This window comes from Agelaius tricolor, unplaced genomic scaffold (assembly GCF_023055355.1).
Source record: "Agelaius tricolor isolate 1412-34295 unplaced genomic scaffold, bAgeTri1.0.p SCAF_17, whole genome shotgun sequence".
NCBI lineage: Eukaryota > Metazoa > Chordata > Aves > Passeriformes > Icteridae > Agelaius > Agelaius tricolor.
Window position 1 is genome coordinate 6911081 of NW_027269277.1, and position 15987 is coordinate 6927067.

At 40.9% G+C, this 15987-nt stretch overlaps 1 protein-coding gene and 1 non-coding gene across 2 annotated transcripts; both read left to right on the forward strand.

The window, feature by feature from the left end:
* The first annotated feature begins 1851 nt into the window (after positions 1 to 1851).
* Positions 1852 to 12757, forward strand: PABIR2 (PABIR family member 2). Its single transcript, XM_071442293.1, has 10 exons — positions 1852 to 2257; positions 2562 to 2640; positions 3926 to 3982; positions 4348 to 4391; positions 4472 to 4526; positions 4753 to 4854; positions 6124 to 6212; positions 6741 to 6805; positions 9070 to 9166; positions 10195 to 12757. Exons 1-10 carry the CDS (start codon positions 2142 to 2144, stop codon positions 10343 to 10345), a joined length of 855 nt encoding a protein of 284 aa, XP_071298394.1. The 5' UTR covers positions 1852 to 2141; the 3' UTR covers positions 10346 to 12757.
* On the forward strand, positions 9980 to 10123 carry LOC139597528 (small nucleolar RNA U109). Its single transcript, XR_011681631.1, has one exon. It is a non-coding gene; the product is annotated as a small nucleolar RNA U109 (small nucleolar RNA).
* Positions 12758 to 15987: the final 3230 nt, after the last annotated feature.

Below are 15987 nucleotides of genomic sequence, written 5' to 3' on the forward strand. Positions count from 1 at the left end.
CCCATTAAAGTTCTCTTGGCTACAGTAAATCCTGGTCAGACAGCAGGATGATGTGCCTGCCTGGCACTGGAAAATTTGAGAACATGGAGCAGATGATTTTGAGCTCTCAGCCACATTTTGGATATTGTTGTTTTTTTCCTTAACAGTATCCTGGTGCATGGCATTTGAAGCTGTTTGCTGCCCTTAGTGGCAAGGATATAATATAATATCTCCACAATAAAAATAAATAGCAAAATCCACATAGTTTAGTGCTGTAGTCAGATCCTGCAGGTGGCTTTTGTATTAAGAGAACGAGCATATTTGTGAGTAGATTTCCATTCAGAACTAGAAGTTTTGCTAGGAACTTTCACCTGAATTGCCTTTTAGGCAATTCTAGCCATGGAAAATGAAGGTATGGAAGCTGTTCCAAGCTGTGAAATGCTTGTGCTGAAGCACCAGACAAGGATTTTGGTGTAGGTTCTGTAAAAGTGTTGTATTGCTTTTAGAGAATGGTGGCAGCAAAAGGTGATTAACAGTCTATTCCTTTCACAGCTGCAGATCCTAATTTTCCAATGAATCAGACTGGTCACAATTATTAGAGATTAGGTTAAATTATTTGCATGTTTACATTCTCAGTCTTTGCAGGAGATGGCAATTCTGTACCACCTCACAGAAGGGTGTCATTATTGGCTGTGGTAGGCCATAGTGTAAGGGGCACAGGACTGTAAAAGGTATTTCTCCTCTGTAGTAGTACAAGATAAGGATTTTTTCTCTGGGTTTTTCAATATAAATACATATTAAAAAATCCTGTAAATATTTTATATACAATCTTGTGGGTCTTTTAACTCCATGCATCTTTGTGCATGTCAGCACAAAGTTCTTCATTAATAGTATCATTTCAGTGAAAGAAATGTAAGCATCAACAGCAGTTGATGAGACACAGAGTCCCCAAACACAGAAAAATGGAATATGCTTGAGTCAGTCTTGATTAACAAAAAAGGTAAGGAGGTACTATAATAAATATTAAGGTACAGAAATAAGAGTTCTAATCACTTATCTAGAAGCATCTACCCTCAACTGTTTGAGAGAATAATTCATCTAGGTGTATTCCCAACTAAGGTAGTTGAAATGTTGAAAAACCCTAACTTTTCTATCTTAACAGTTTCGATACCTAGCACTATGGCAAAGAACTGTTTTATCCAGGGGGAAAATTAAGACCTTTTAAAATTTGGTGCTGGGAAAGACCCTGAAGCCCCCTGCATGTGTGAGACAAATATGTACAACAGTTATTGCAGAAAAATACTGTAAAGTAAACACAAACTTTGATACTTTGATCACTTAGAGTGGGTTTGCACAAGTCAGTCCAAACCTGAACACTGTCAAGATCTCGGATCACGTCTTATAATGAGTTGTACAGCAGATTTCTGAATGCTGAGCCTACTTTCAGTGCAATCAAAGCCCTGGTACGTGCTTCAGCAGCTAGGGAGAACACTGGGAAAGCCTGCGGGACTCAGGTCGGACAGGAGCTAATCTTGAAGCAGGCTGTAAAACATTTTCCCCACTGAGACGGGCAAACGGCGCCGGGTTTGTGACCGGGGCGGGACTCGAACCCGGATCCTGCTCAGGTCACGGCCTGGCCACGCCCCCGCGGCGCGCGCGTCCTAGCGACCGTTGCGGCGTTTCAAACACACACACGCTCCTCCCACAGCCAATCAGTGCGCGCGCCGGCCCCGAGGGCTGTCGGGAGCTCTCCCGCCGCCGAAGCAGTGCCGGGGTGCGGAGCCACCGCGCTTGCGCCGTTCGAGGCGGGCGGTGCTGCTTGCGCCCCGATCCCCGCGCATGCGTAGTGCGCGGCAGCGGCGGGCGCGGAGCGCGGTCGGCATCGAGGGAAGCACCGGGAGCAGCGGGACCGCTCCCACCGCCACCGCGGGCAGCGGCACCGTCTGCAGCCGCTGGAGGAATTGGCCGCCCCCGGGCCGTCCCCGGGATGCGGCGCTGCTGCGGCCGCCCCCCCCGCCGGGCTCGGCGCGCCCCCGGGCTGAGCCCGCGGCGCCGCCCGCGGGGCCTGTAGGGCCGGGGCAGCGGCGGCCCGAGGAGCCGCGGCGGCCGCCGGCAGTGAATGGGCGCCGCGGCGGGGCGGAGGAGCCGGAGCCGCCGCCGCGATGGCTCAGGAGAAGATGGAGCTGGACCTGGAGCTGCCGCCGGGGAGCGCCGCGGCCCCGGGCGACGGCGGCGGCCTGAGGCGGTCGAACAGCGCCCCGCTCATCCACGGGCTCAGGTGAGGGGCCCGGGGGGCTCATCCAGCCCCGGGGTCGCCGCTGCCCGCCGGGGGCCTGGGCCAGGCCCGGCGCTCTCTCAGCGGCCTGTGGATCGTGTCCCTTGTCCCGCGGGGCCGGGGCCGCCGGTGCCCCCTTGTCCCCTTCCACTGCTCGCCGCGCTCCCGGCGACAGCAGCGCTCCCGTTCAAATAAAATGGTGTTTGCAGCGCTCTGGAGGCTGCAGCGCGTGTCACAGCACTGTGGAGCTTTAAGTAAGGCGCACCCAAAAAAGCTGTTCACAAAACTTTGTTTTCTCCCCCTGCAGTGACAACTCCCAGGTGTTTCAGCCTTACGTGTTGCGGACTCGCAGGAACAGCACAACAGTTATGAGCCGCCATGGAATGGTGAGGAATCTTAAGCATGTCATGTTTACACACTACAGGGAATAATTGGAGTAGAGAAATGAAGTTAAACTTGATTTGTATTTGCACTAAGTATTCTAGCAAACTTCCAAGCTGCAGAATAAGCATTTTTTCACCCCTCGCTGCAATGTATACTGAAATAATACTGGTGTGTTGACTGTCCCCAAGAAGACAAGAGTAGTTGACGTTTTATGTGACTCCCCATATTAAGTCAAATTTTAAAGTTAATTTAAGCCTCTGTTAGAAGAGTAAAATGCTGTCAGAATTAAAACACACTTGAAAGAGTGTTTTACTGTGTTCTGAAAATGGACTGTCACAGTTTTTGTTGACCTGTTTGACATAGTGCTCTTTTTTTGCAAAGGCAGAACACCAGACCTCAGAAAATCACTGAAAGAAGAGAAATTTATTTGTTGCTCTCTGGTAGTAGTTAAACACTACTGCAGTTGTTTAACTTTTCAGAAATGTTCCATTTCTTTTTTTCTACCCTCTCCTCGTCAGGTGAGGGATTTCTGTGCTCCTTCCACTGAAATTTTTCTGTCATATCTGAGGATAGTGAAGATTGAATATTGCTTTTCTCAAAACCTTGAAGTCCTGACATAAGTTTCCTCCGTGTCTTCTGTTCAGGAAACATGACAAGGATTTTTAATTCAAAGTCTTCTGTTGTGAGACTTCTTAAGAATCCAGAATTTTGGAGCATGTCAGTAGGTGTGACACTGGACACACGGCCATCCTGAGTGGGAGCTGTTGGCCCATTTATATGTGGTGTTAAGAGTTCCAGAGAAATTAAATGCATAAAATTGCACACAATTGAAAACTTGCAGAAGTTAAGCTTTAGGGAGTGTTGTTCAAGACTGGGTTGAAGCACTGAGATTTCTCTTTCCCATAGCCAGCAGGTTGAGTAAGGTGTCCTGCAGGAGTTTGTCATATCCTGGGCAGTGGGGAATTGTGTAACAATCACAGTTTCATTTGTAGTATCTCCCTTGTCTAAATGGCATCTGTAGCTATTTGTGCACTGGAGATGCTGAGCAGTATCTGCCTGCAAGTCAGATCCGTGCCACTTGCTGAGTGATACAAGGAATTTGTGAGTGGTAAAACAAGTCTTTTCTCTTGAAGGTCGGTGTTTGCTTTTTTGCAACATTGTTTGAGTCATCCACATGTAGCTGTGCAGCTCATTTTGAACTCCCTAAGAATGAAGCTGATGGTAAACAGTGTGCATGCAAGCAGTTGTGTGTGATTTAATCATTGTGGCTGTCACTTTTTTCCCCAGTTTTTGTCATCATCTCCTATTCGTATTCCTAGCAGCCGACTTCATCAGATCAGGAGGGTAAGTGGAGTTTTTATCTGTGTGTTCAGTAACAGAATGAAGAGTACTGTATGATATTGAAGTGGGGGTTTCTTTCCTATTGAGTATTTCAAGTACTAAAGAAAACTGATATTTCTTAAGAGTTAATTCCAACAAGGAAGTGGCCTTGCAAGGCTTATTGTTGTGTTTAAGCTACCTTGCATCTTAGAAGTATTTCATTTGAGAGAAGCAATGAGCTGGACTGGTGGCTGTCCTGTCTCTCTGTGTAATGGCTCTGCTGTTCATTTTTCAATCCTGATGGCAAATAATGGAATCACAAGAGTTCTTTCAAGTACCTGTGATGAGTCAAATGTTATGGGAAAACTTAGGACATTTATCTCTTGCAGGAAGAAGGAGTGGATTTAATGAACAGAGAAGCAGCACATGAAAGGTGAGTGTTACTGAAAGAAGGTGATAAAATAGCCAGAGTTATCCTCTTTGTAGCTACTGATGGGGTTTTTTGTATTCTAGGGAAGTGCAGACAGCAATGCAGATAAGCCAGTCATGGGAGGAAAGCTTGAGCCTGGTAATCTTTTTATAGATGTTTCCTATTTAATTCCACTTTTACACTCAAATGACGAATTTAAGGGAAAGAGAGGAATTAACTGTGAAAATAATTTAAGAAGAATTTAAGCCCATCTGCTTTAGCTACTTTGTGCATTTGACCCAATGACTTTCCATTAGAAGGTTGTGCCTTGGATTTCAAGGTAATGTCCTGTGCCAGTGTTAAATCTGAATCTTTGTATTCACAGAGCGACAATGACTTGGACAAGTCTGAGAAATCTTTTTCCCCAAAGAGAATAGACTTCGTTCCAGTTTCACCTGCACCTTCACCTACAAGAGGAATAGGAAAGGTAGGATAAGTGAAATACCAGGCTGAGACAATATTTCAGAATTCTGGACCAAGCTAAACTGTCAGGATTTGTAACTTCACAAATTGTTTCATAGTTTAAAAAACCCCTGAGCAACACAACTGAACAAGCACCAAGAAAGCCAAATCCATATTTTGTTGGTTTCTTAGAATCAAATGGTTGCCATCTGGGAGCCTGCAGAGTTTAAGCAGTGAAACACTGGAGTATTTTAGTTGCTGTGCTGGGTGGGTTGGGGTTCTGGTTCAAGGGAAGCTGGAACAGGTCATGAAAATAGTCATGGACAGCATCTCCAGGTGCAGAAGTGAGGGGATTTTGGGGAACAAGCACCAAAATTGGACTCCAAATCTGTATGGTGAGAGATGAAAATGTGTCCATCAGTTATGGAAAGGAAGTCACAAATGTTCTCTGAAGGAAGATATGGGTGTGTTGAACTTGTACTGAAAATTGGTGGCAGATGCCAGAGAAAGAGCTGGATGTTAGATAAACCACCTTTCCAGTGAGGACTGGAAAACTGAAATGTAGCACAGAGAAGCTGGCATTGGGTTTGAAGATGAGCTGCTTGACCTTGTTGGCACCTCTTGTGTGATTCTGCTTTTGTACAGAAATGGAGCAATCTCTGTGCTCCCACCAGACTGGTGCATGTAGCAGCCATGTATGAGGCTAGGTAAATGTGTTCTGGGAAAACACTGATGCTGCCAGCTGGTTCTGCACCTTTGGAATTCTGACTGTAAAGCACTAGCAGATAACTTGACAGAAAGATTTTTGTGCTTAGCTAGAAGCATTCGTGGACTAAACTCAAATTAGCTGCAGAATCACAGAGCTAAATATTCTGTTTTACTCTGGAATATTGTCAGTTTTCAGGGCAGATGTATTTTGAGTAAACTCAACTTGTTTGTTTCAAAAGCCCCTTGAAAGAAGTAAGTCCTGAGTACTGTACTGCTGTTTCTAAATGTAACAAAGAACAGAAACAATTCTCTTATTTAGAGAACAGTGTCGATTTCAATTTTACTTCTCTTGTGGTTTTCAATTTTAGCTTAATCTGAGCAGAATTGCATGGGCCAGTATGTTTTTTAAGTTAAATTCTAATACTTGTAAGATTATATTTGGTAGTCTGAGTAATCTGTTGCTAGCTTTTCTTTAAGAATAAAAAGGGAATAGAATAGGGGATGTTTGTTTGGGAGGGTGGAGTGTCACATCTGAGTATTTTAAAGGAAATTCTCAATTATCTTTATTTGAACTTTCTTCCTGCAGCAATGTTTTTCACCATCATTGCAAATGTTTGTGAGCAGTAATGGATTACCTCCAAGCCCTATTCCCAGTCCAACAAGGCGATTCTGCAAGTAAGAAATGAGTCTCTGTCCTGCTAACATTGGAATTTAAGCCAAAGATGAATTCAAGCTGATGTTAAGGCATTAAAAGAGATTTCAGTTTTACAACTGCCAAAGCATTGCCATATAAAAATGCTCTGACAGTTCAACCTTTACCAATGGCAGCTTTATGTGTGTGCTCTTATAGAGCATGTGTCAACTTTAAACTGGACTTGGTAACTTGGGGGGAAGTCCTCAGGTATTTCAAATTAACTTTGTCAGCAGATTGTTTTTACATAAATAAACTGCAAAATTTGGAAAAGGATTGAAATGAGGATGTGATTCACTAAGGGAAGGAGATGACCTTAGAAAATCGACAGCTTTCTGTGGCAGATAATTTGCTCTAATAGGCAGCCCTTATTTGTTATCTATGCATTTAGATTCCACAAGAATTCCAGTTGTGCAGGAATAGTTTTAAAGAATTCTTAATATGCTGTGGTTGTGTTGATTTGATGCAAACTGGAACCTTTACAGGCCTGACTCTCAGTATTCTCTCTTCAGCAGGAGGAGTCAAAGTCCAATCAACTGTATCAGGCCCAGTGTTCTTGGCCCCATAAAAAGAAAAGGTAGGTGTATTTACCTTACCTTAATATGGATGTCGTTTTCTAGCTGGATACTTCTTTTGTTGTTGTTATTCTGTAAATATAATGCACTTGTATCCACAGTGAACTGGAATTTGCCTAGCATAACTCAAAAATACAATGTAAAGTAGCTAATCTAAAACACAGGAATGAAAAACTTAAAAAACAGCTACTGTTTGACAGATGCAAACTTTGTTATACATCAGATTAAATGTCAGAGCTTACAAATGTTCAAAACATTCCTCCAAGTACCAGTGAACAGTGCACACCCTTCAGATCATCTTAGGAATGTTGCTTATCATGCAGTATCTTCTAAACTTAGTACTGAATGTTTGTTTTCACTCTGAGAGTTCAGAAGGTGAGTGTTTAGAGAAATGGAATAGATCAGTGCCCTCTCCTCCTGAAGGAGGAAAATGCATTCTTTGCTGGAACTGTTCCTTTTTACAGATTTACAAGTAACATCCTCAAACAAATCTCCACAGTAGAACTGTAAAAATGAGATATTCTTAAAGTGTAGCTTTAGCTGTGCTTGTCCTTTCTGCCTTTTTTTTTTTTAACTTAGGCATTCTTAACTGCACCAAAAACATCCTTTTATTGTACAAGACTTACATTTAGGCTTTGAGAAAAGTTACTGGTTTTGTTTGGCTTTTTTTTTAAGTACTGCTTGTCCTGTCAGATAAAGAGCATTATCTAACTGATACTGATTTGACAGTGGAGAGAGAGAAGTTTTCTCATAGATGTCAGTTCTATCTTGGTTTTTATTTTCTGTGAATTTTAGAGGCACTAAAATTGATCAAAAGTTTATCAAACTAAATGATCAATAAGGAATAAATATCCACACTTACACTTTACACAAATTGTAAAAGCAGTGCAGGTAGACAGACTGGCCTTTCCTCACCAAATCCATGTGCTCCCATGGCACATCTTTTACAAAGTGGAGGTATGAGTTTTCCTTATCTTTCTTGAAATATCAAGGAATTTTCAAAATGCTGCTTAATTTTGGATCATCTAATCCATATAAATCAACTTAGTTTCTTTTCCTAAATATGTGGTCCTGGTTTTTTCTGAATTTCAGCCATAGATTTACAGTAGGAGAAGGAAAGCCATGAACAGAAGAACTTTTCACTGCCATAGGGGATTTATATTGGTGGACCCTGCAATGTATTGTAGCAGTGCAGATTTGTCTCTGTGAAATTTAAGGGGCAAAAGTGTTGGTGTTTTGTTAATTTTTCTGCATGACCAAGTATTTTATAAATGTTTTTTGCCCATTCTGCTTGCTAGAACCAATTATTCCTTGCCTTAAGATAGGAATATATCCCTGTGGGGTGAAGGAAATGGGACTTTTGGAAGTTACCAGTCCTCTATAAATGTAGCAGTGTGATTCTGTTGCAGAATGTATAGACTGGTTTGGTGTAATGTTCAGCTTCTGTCAGGTTTTTGAACTGACTCTGCAACTGCTGCCCAGTGTAGGTAAAAGCCAGAAAAATTGTTCCCATTTCATGCTTTTTTCCCCCAAAGTAAGAATGAAAATATACTGTAGGTGAGAGGGTTTGGGTTTTTAAAATTTATTTTCAAGTTCATGATATTTTCAAATGTGTGTTGTAGAGCAGCTATTAGTGAGCCAGCTCATCCTCAGTGCAGATTATACTAAAGAGATTACATGAATTCTCCCCATCATATTTAATCTCTTAATGTCTGTAGATGATTACAGGTACAAAGATAGTCTGATCCATGATGAGTAAGTGGAAATGCTTCCACATTACAGATTTATTCCATTCAGCTTTCCTGCAAAGGTGTACCCATGCATCAGAATTCATTGTACAGGGGAGGGTGAAACTGAACCCAGCTGTCATTCTTATTTTCACAATCACTAACAATTTTAAACTTCGTATTTTCACTTATATCAGTTACCTCATCTCAACTGTTTACTTAAAATAAGTCATGGTAATTAGTTTGCTTTGGATTATTTTGTCTGATTGCAGTACAAGTAGCAAGTTTTATGTCTTTGAGATCATTGTAGCCCCTCAGATACTGCTGGAATTTTAGCTAAGGATGGACTGGATGGTCTAACAAAAGCTATCATCAAATTAATGTCTTAGCCAGGTGCTTGGTTGGCTGAATTAGAGAACTGGTGTTACAAATGCAACCTTGGAGTGTTGTAGGTCAAACTTCTCTTTTACAGCAGGCAAATATTAAAAGTATATTGCAGAGACTCAAGTGAGTTTGATTGTTTGCACTGTTTTCCTTAGGTGAAATGGAAACTGAAAGTCAGCCAAAGAGACTTTTCCAAGGAACAACCAACATGCTTTCTCCAGATGTTACACATCTGACAGATCTCAGTTCATGGTAAAATATTTCACGTGCCCTGAAATGCCAGAACAGGGAATGTGCTTTTATCACAAGTTTTCTAGTTGTTTTTTTTCCAGGAAAAAAATACATTGTGTGTATCTTGTGGATGTGTAATAATGGAAGCTCTCCTGTGGTGGTGTCCTGTGACAATGGTCCTTCTCCTTTGATCAATTCTTCCTGAACAGACTCTAGCCTAGATTTTGGGTATCAAAGCTTTTACACTGAATATAATTGTTACAAATCCCTGTTGATTCATAAGCAAAGTTACCTCAGTTCATCCTTACAATATGTTGTAGGCAGTGATCATACGGTGTCTGTGGCACTTCACTGAATACTTAGAAAATGTGTGTGGGTACTTAATTGTTCTTGTCCCTAAGTTCATGATTTTTAGTCTTATCTTTCTTTATTACAATCATAAAATACCAAGGTTTTTTTTTTATTGAGTCAGAGACTAAGTATTCAAAAATATCAGCTGTTACTGCTGTAATTTCAGAATTTCACTACGGACTTGAAACTGCCTAGATGGTTTTTTTCATGTTGCTTCCCTCTAAATTGGAAAAGCATCAATTTATGTGCCTTCTGGGATCTTGTATCTAGACTGCAAAATCCAAACCCAGGAATTCTGTGAGAAAAATAGGTTTCAATCTTGATTTGAGTAGTGCCATGTTAAAGAGCATACCAGCTAATTAGTGACATCTTTGCTGCATTACTGATTAATTTATTATTTTTCCTTTACTATAAGATTTTAAGTTTTTATATTTACTTGTTGTCACCTCCCTTCTATGATTAAAACCAGCTTCATAATTGATTCTGCATGTTATAAAAACCCAATAATTCTGCTCCTCGTTCCCATGAGGAGCAGGAATATCTCTAACATGCTACAGAAAACAAGGAGTTTTCAGGGCTGCCAGTCTTGCAGTGAAGACTGAGTGGTAGTATAGGTCTCCTACAAGTGCTGTCCAAGGGGGAGGCTTTGCTCAGAGCCCCGTGGCCCTGCACTAAAGGACCTTTCTCCCTTTCCCCAGCCTGTCCTCGGATATTCTGGACGGGAGCAGCAGCAGCGTCGGCTCCTCCTCCGATTCCCTGACTAAAGGCAGCATCACCACGGAGTCTCCAGTGACGTGCTCCAACTCCTGCTCCTCGTTCATTCTCATGGATGATTTCTCACCCAAGTGACTTTACCAAGTCCTGAGTCAGTGTCTGGCTGTGCTGTCCCCTTCCTGTACACTCGTACAGAGAAATGAACTCTGATCCTTGAACCATTCATATGAGGTTTATTAAAAGGAAAAATTGTTGTTACTGTAATCCTTGGCTACTTTCCAGTGATTTTTTTTTTAATTTATCCATTTAATGGACATTGTAGACCATATTAATGTCTGGTTTTGCGAATTTATTTTTTAAACAAGATGTCTGCTGATATTATACTAACTTTTGCTTTCAGGAACTTGCATACACTTTTTGATTCCAGGAATAGGTATCTACCTATTAGTGTTGCAATTTTTAGGAATGTACTTCTATCATTATCACGGTCACTATGTCTAGGGAAATAACTTGGTTTGGAAGGATTTGAAAATACTAATTTATTCTCTGGCACTTCTACTATTGAGCAAAATTACTCTTGCTTTTTTTTTTTTTTTTTTTTTTCAGTCACTAGCCTCAAATTCCTTTATGGAAGGGAGAAAAAATATTTTATTTCCTTAGTGCTGCTAGTCATTTTTATGAATTCATTTATAGAAGACCACATTGAGTGTGGAAATCTCACTCTATTACATTCAACTAAAAACCCCACAGCAAAATAACTAATGACTGTCACTTTTGCCATCAGTGAAGAAATAATAATACTCTGCAAACAATTAAATTAGCTGCATAGTTCTCTTCCCAGAACATTTGTCCTACAGATTGTATGAAATAAGGTCATTATTCAGCAAGATTTGGCCAGAAAAAAAATAATCCACTCCTCGATTGAAGACATACAGTGCAGATAACTAAGTTAATTAAACTACTGTGTAGGAGAACCATGTATGGCACCATCGATGTCTCCTGTGGCATTGAGGTCATAAGTATTTTTGTGCCTTAGGGGACATTGTTACAAAATTATGGAATGTAAACCAGAGGGGTGGGTGGGGAAAGTCCTTTGTGTACAGCTTGTTTATAGAGTGCTTACCAAGCCTGTCGGGGGTGCTGCTTCCCTTTGTGTTCCTTGTGAGGTGTGGAGGTGCTGGGGCAGCCCCAGCTCTGAGGGGCAGCCAGGGTGAGACCCTTTGCAGCTGCTCGGGGCAGGGTTTGTCCCTTTCCTGGTCATGAGCAGAGCAAACAGCTCAGCAAACGTTGGATTCCTTAGGAAAGGCTTTGGATTGGATACAAGCTCTGCAAATTGCTTGGTGAAGGAGTTCCCTTTGAGCTATGAGTAGTCTTGATACAATACCTTGGTCAGTCTGAGGTAGAAACAGATATTTTACTTTTTAAAGACTATAACGGGGCAAAATAAATCCGTTTGTAATCTACTGTGTTATGCTATTTATTATTTATAACTCTGTAAAAAGTCTGTGGTGATGAATTATAGTATTTTTTTATGATTGAATAAGTTTTTTATGTTCAGTAATTGCTGGCTGGTTTGTATTTAATACGCAACGTTGTCTGCCAGAATCATAAGCTTCCATTTTTGAATGTTTGTAACATAAATGCTTTTGTTACCTAAAAGTACAACTTGTGATCTTTCTGAAAGAAAATAGCACTGAATTTAAAGTAAGGTTATGTGCTTTAGATGTGAGCACAATCTCTGGCAATACTGTCTGGCTAAAAGGGAGGGGGAGAACTGTAGTTTTTTCTGTTCTGAAGAAGCCGTTGGGTATCCAGAAGACATGTACATACCAGATTATTTTTAAAAGTGTTTCCATTAAATTGTAAGAAGTACCAGAACGGGCCAACAGTGGCACTATTATTTGTATGATCATTTCCACCTGTGGAACATTAGTTCCCCACTTCAAATAAATGTGCATATTGCAAAATATTGTCCATTGGTGCCATTTTTAAATGAGCTCTACAGTATTGAATGTTAATTTTGTTTGTATATGCACAGTGCTATTTCTTGAACTTTTGATGTCTTAAGTCGCTTAATTACTTTTTTATTCATGTCTGTATCTTCTCTGCCTTCTTGGTGCTTAAGGAAGGCTGCTTTTCCATTTGCAAAATATTGATAAACAGTCTGTGATGAAATCCAACCCCTTACCTGTGCCCCGCTTCCCTTCCACCGTGCTTTTACTGGTACTGTGATGTGGAAATCTGAGGGGTGCCAGGAGGGGGAAACCTCTTGCATGCTTTCTTAAACCTGAGAAGAGCATAGCTATTGCTTCATTTTGGCTGATTTACCTGTACAATTGATGTATTCCAGATTTGTTTGTTAGTGGAGAGTCCTTTCTGAGTGCTGGCCTCTGTAAACATTCGAATGTAAGCTGCATAAAGCAAGCGCACAAACAGTCACTCTTGTTACAGCAGTTTTTTGTAGTGTTCTGGCTATTCCCCACTCTTGGAAGGTCTTGTACAAGACATTGCTCTTTTATAAAATATAAAATATATCCATAATGCCCACTCTCGCTGTGTCTGTTGTTTCAGAACAAATGGATGTTGCTGTGTAACGGGCCCAGGTTCTCTTTCACACTCTTAGCACTACTTGCTAATTTTGAAACAGTTTTCTAACATGCTGATTATTGATTCTTGCTCTTCACTGCCTTTGAGTTGCCACTGCTTAGAGGGTTCATTGATACTGCAGCATACTCTAAAACTGACTAGAAGTTGCATTTCTGCATTTGTTACCTGCCTTTGTCCGAGGGAATTAGACACCAGTTGGGAAAGAAGGCCAGCTGGTGCTAGTAGTCAGCTTTAATGTATAACTATTGACATTTAACAACTGGTTTTTATGACTTCACCAGACTTATTGTGGCTGAATTGCCGTGATGAGTGTCTGAGAATTCCTGTCTTTCCCCCACTTCCTTCTTTTTAAAAGGGATCATTAGTGCATATCTTTTGCTGAGAATCGCAGTGATGAGTTACCTTTAACGTTGTAATAGTTGAGAACTAAGTTAAAATACCTGTGTAATTCAAGCAGCATTTTAGATGGACTATTTTTAATATGTTAATTAGCACAGCATTACAGCAATGGTCTTTGCACAGCTCATTGACCAGCACTGCCTTTAGATTATATCCAGAGCACACTGAATCCTCGTTTCATGGGTTTAAAATGCTGGAAGAATTTCACCAATGGTTTAGAAAAATGTGTGTGTCAGCTGTGGAACTCTGTATGTTTTGATAATATCAAGTGTTCTGCATCAGGAAATGGATCACAGTTTGCATGTTTCATTCTCCTTCATTGAATTTCAAATTGGGGGATCATGGGCCCAAAAGCCTGTATTTAAGGGGCTGTTCTTCTGACTGTATGTGATTAAATACTTTCTCCTACAATGGAAGTAATTAAACTGTCAGTGGGTGAGGATGTAAATCTGAGTCCTGCAGACTTTATTGGAAAACTCATTTTTGAATGGCTCGAGGAACTCTATACTGCATAAAAGCACTAAAGTGAGATTTTTTAAAAATTATTTTGTAAGTCATGATAAAAATAGAGAATCATTTTAATAATTCAAAATGCTAAAAACATTTTAAATGCAAGGCTTTATCTTGGCATGTTTCTCCAGGCAGGTCTGTGTTGGGGGCTGTTTGCAGAGGTGGAACTTGAGCAGGCTCAGGCAGATTTGGAACTGAGGTTCTGGTGCACAAACACAATAGACTGGCCCAGGGAAATGATTTTTTGCAAATATTCACATTCTTATCTGTAGACCCTGCTAATACATTGTGTGACAACAAAGATGAGAACGTGTTTTTCCTGGAAGGAATTTCATCAGCATATAATTTTCCTGGTAACTTCATAATAAAAAAGCTTTGCATTAACATGAGTTCAAGAATTTCATGAAGTCGTAGGCCTGTTGCATTTGATTTTTTTTTGGAGTAAAGGTCAAGGAATATTTTTGGAGCTATACAAACTGCCCCTTGTATTCCAAAGCTATTACATGAATGGCAGCTGTCCATAGGAGATGGGAAGGATCTTTGCCTTTGCCCATCATTGAGTATTTTACTCTCTCTTGAGGCTTGTGAAGTAATCCTTAGCAAACTCAGTGTAAGATGGGTCATTGGAGGTAACAGAAGACCCAGTGAGAAGGAAGCAGTGATGTGCTCCCCTAATGATAAATGAAGAGTTTTAGCCTTGAGTTAATCTTACTCAGCTAATTTTCAAAGGAAAAAATGCATTCTTCAGACAACTGAGATTTTTCATGGTGCTCTGTTCAGACTTAGAGGAAAAGGTTCCTTGTGGGCAAGTCTAGGGCTGTGTTCCTTAATCCACTCCAAAAAGAGGGAGCTGTGCTTGCCCATCAGAATTGGAGTGGCATTCTCTCAGTTCCAGCTGGTTTTGAGGAGGGTTTGGTGTTTGGGTTTCCTTCAGGGCTGGTTATCTAATTCCCAAAGGTCCCAACAAGGACCTTTGTCATCAGGCTAAAATCAGAAGTAGATCTTTTTTAGGGCAAGTCTGTTTTCTGAGGGAGTAATTCAGCTGCAGAGCTGGTTTAAGGGTGGCAGCTGGGGTTTGCTTCCTGCTGCAGGGACAGGGCTGCTGTTCCTACAAATGCAAAGGCACAGAAACCACTGCAAAGGGTCCCTGCACCTCCAGGCTATCCTTCATCCCTTCAGAGTGGACTGGGCACTTGGCGGAAGTCTCTTGTTTCAATCCAAGCCCTTTTTGCATTCAAGCTGCTTTTTATTACTTGCTCTTAGATCTTAAAGCCTTATGGTTTGAGTCTTGCCTCTGATTATCACGGCAGGGCCAGCATTTTCTTTTTAAACCTGGAGCTTTTGGTTTGTTGTTCTTGCATGATGAAGTTTGGAGATGGAAAGGAGGTGGGTTCTTGCTATTAACAAAGAATGCAAGTTAGCTTGGATGATCACAAAAGACTGTGGGGGTTTAAAAGAAATGAGACCTGAAAACACAGAACAAAGAAATGCCTATTTTTAGTGAACCAATTTGGCTGGTTTGATACCAGGCTCCTTTTCTAAACACAGGCAATATTCTTCTGAGCATATTTTTAGTAGCAGCAAGAAAACCCAATGTGCTTCCACCTCCAAAGTCTTCTTACTGTAAAGTAAGAATTTATTACTGAAAGACCACAAAATTTGTTCATCTCTAACAAACCAGGCCAGGTCTCTCTTGGTCTCTGCCTAAGTTTGCAGTGACAGTCCCTGTGATTCAACAGGACAGTGAGTGACACCAGCTCTCTGTCCAAAAAGCATCATCTTACACTGTACAAGAGTTCAAACACTCTTGTTCTTCCTTAGCTTATTTCTGAGGGCCATAAAATTTTATTACCTTCTATACAAACACAATTATGATTTAATTACTATAGGTTGCCTATCTTACTGAATAGCTGTGGTAAAATTCCTGGTGGTCTCTTGCCTGTCTCTTATCTTGGGGTATAAGAAAATTTGGTATTTTTGATTATTTTTCAGATGTGATATTTTCTGGAAGAATTTCCATTGTATTTTGATTCTGCAAGATGTTTGGATATAGTTTATGCAGAAGTAAGTCCTAATTGACAATATGAGTTAAATGAATCTTGGAGACAATGACATGAGATTTTTTTCAGAAGATGAGTAGCTTTAACCCCTCCATGACCTAATGAAACCTCCTGGCACCACTTTTGAACTACCACCAAAGTTGAGTAAGTTGGCAGAAGCTCCCAGCTATTACTTGTGTTTGGATAGTTTATAACACAGAT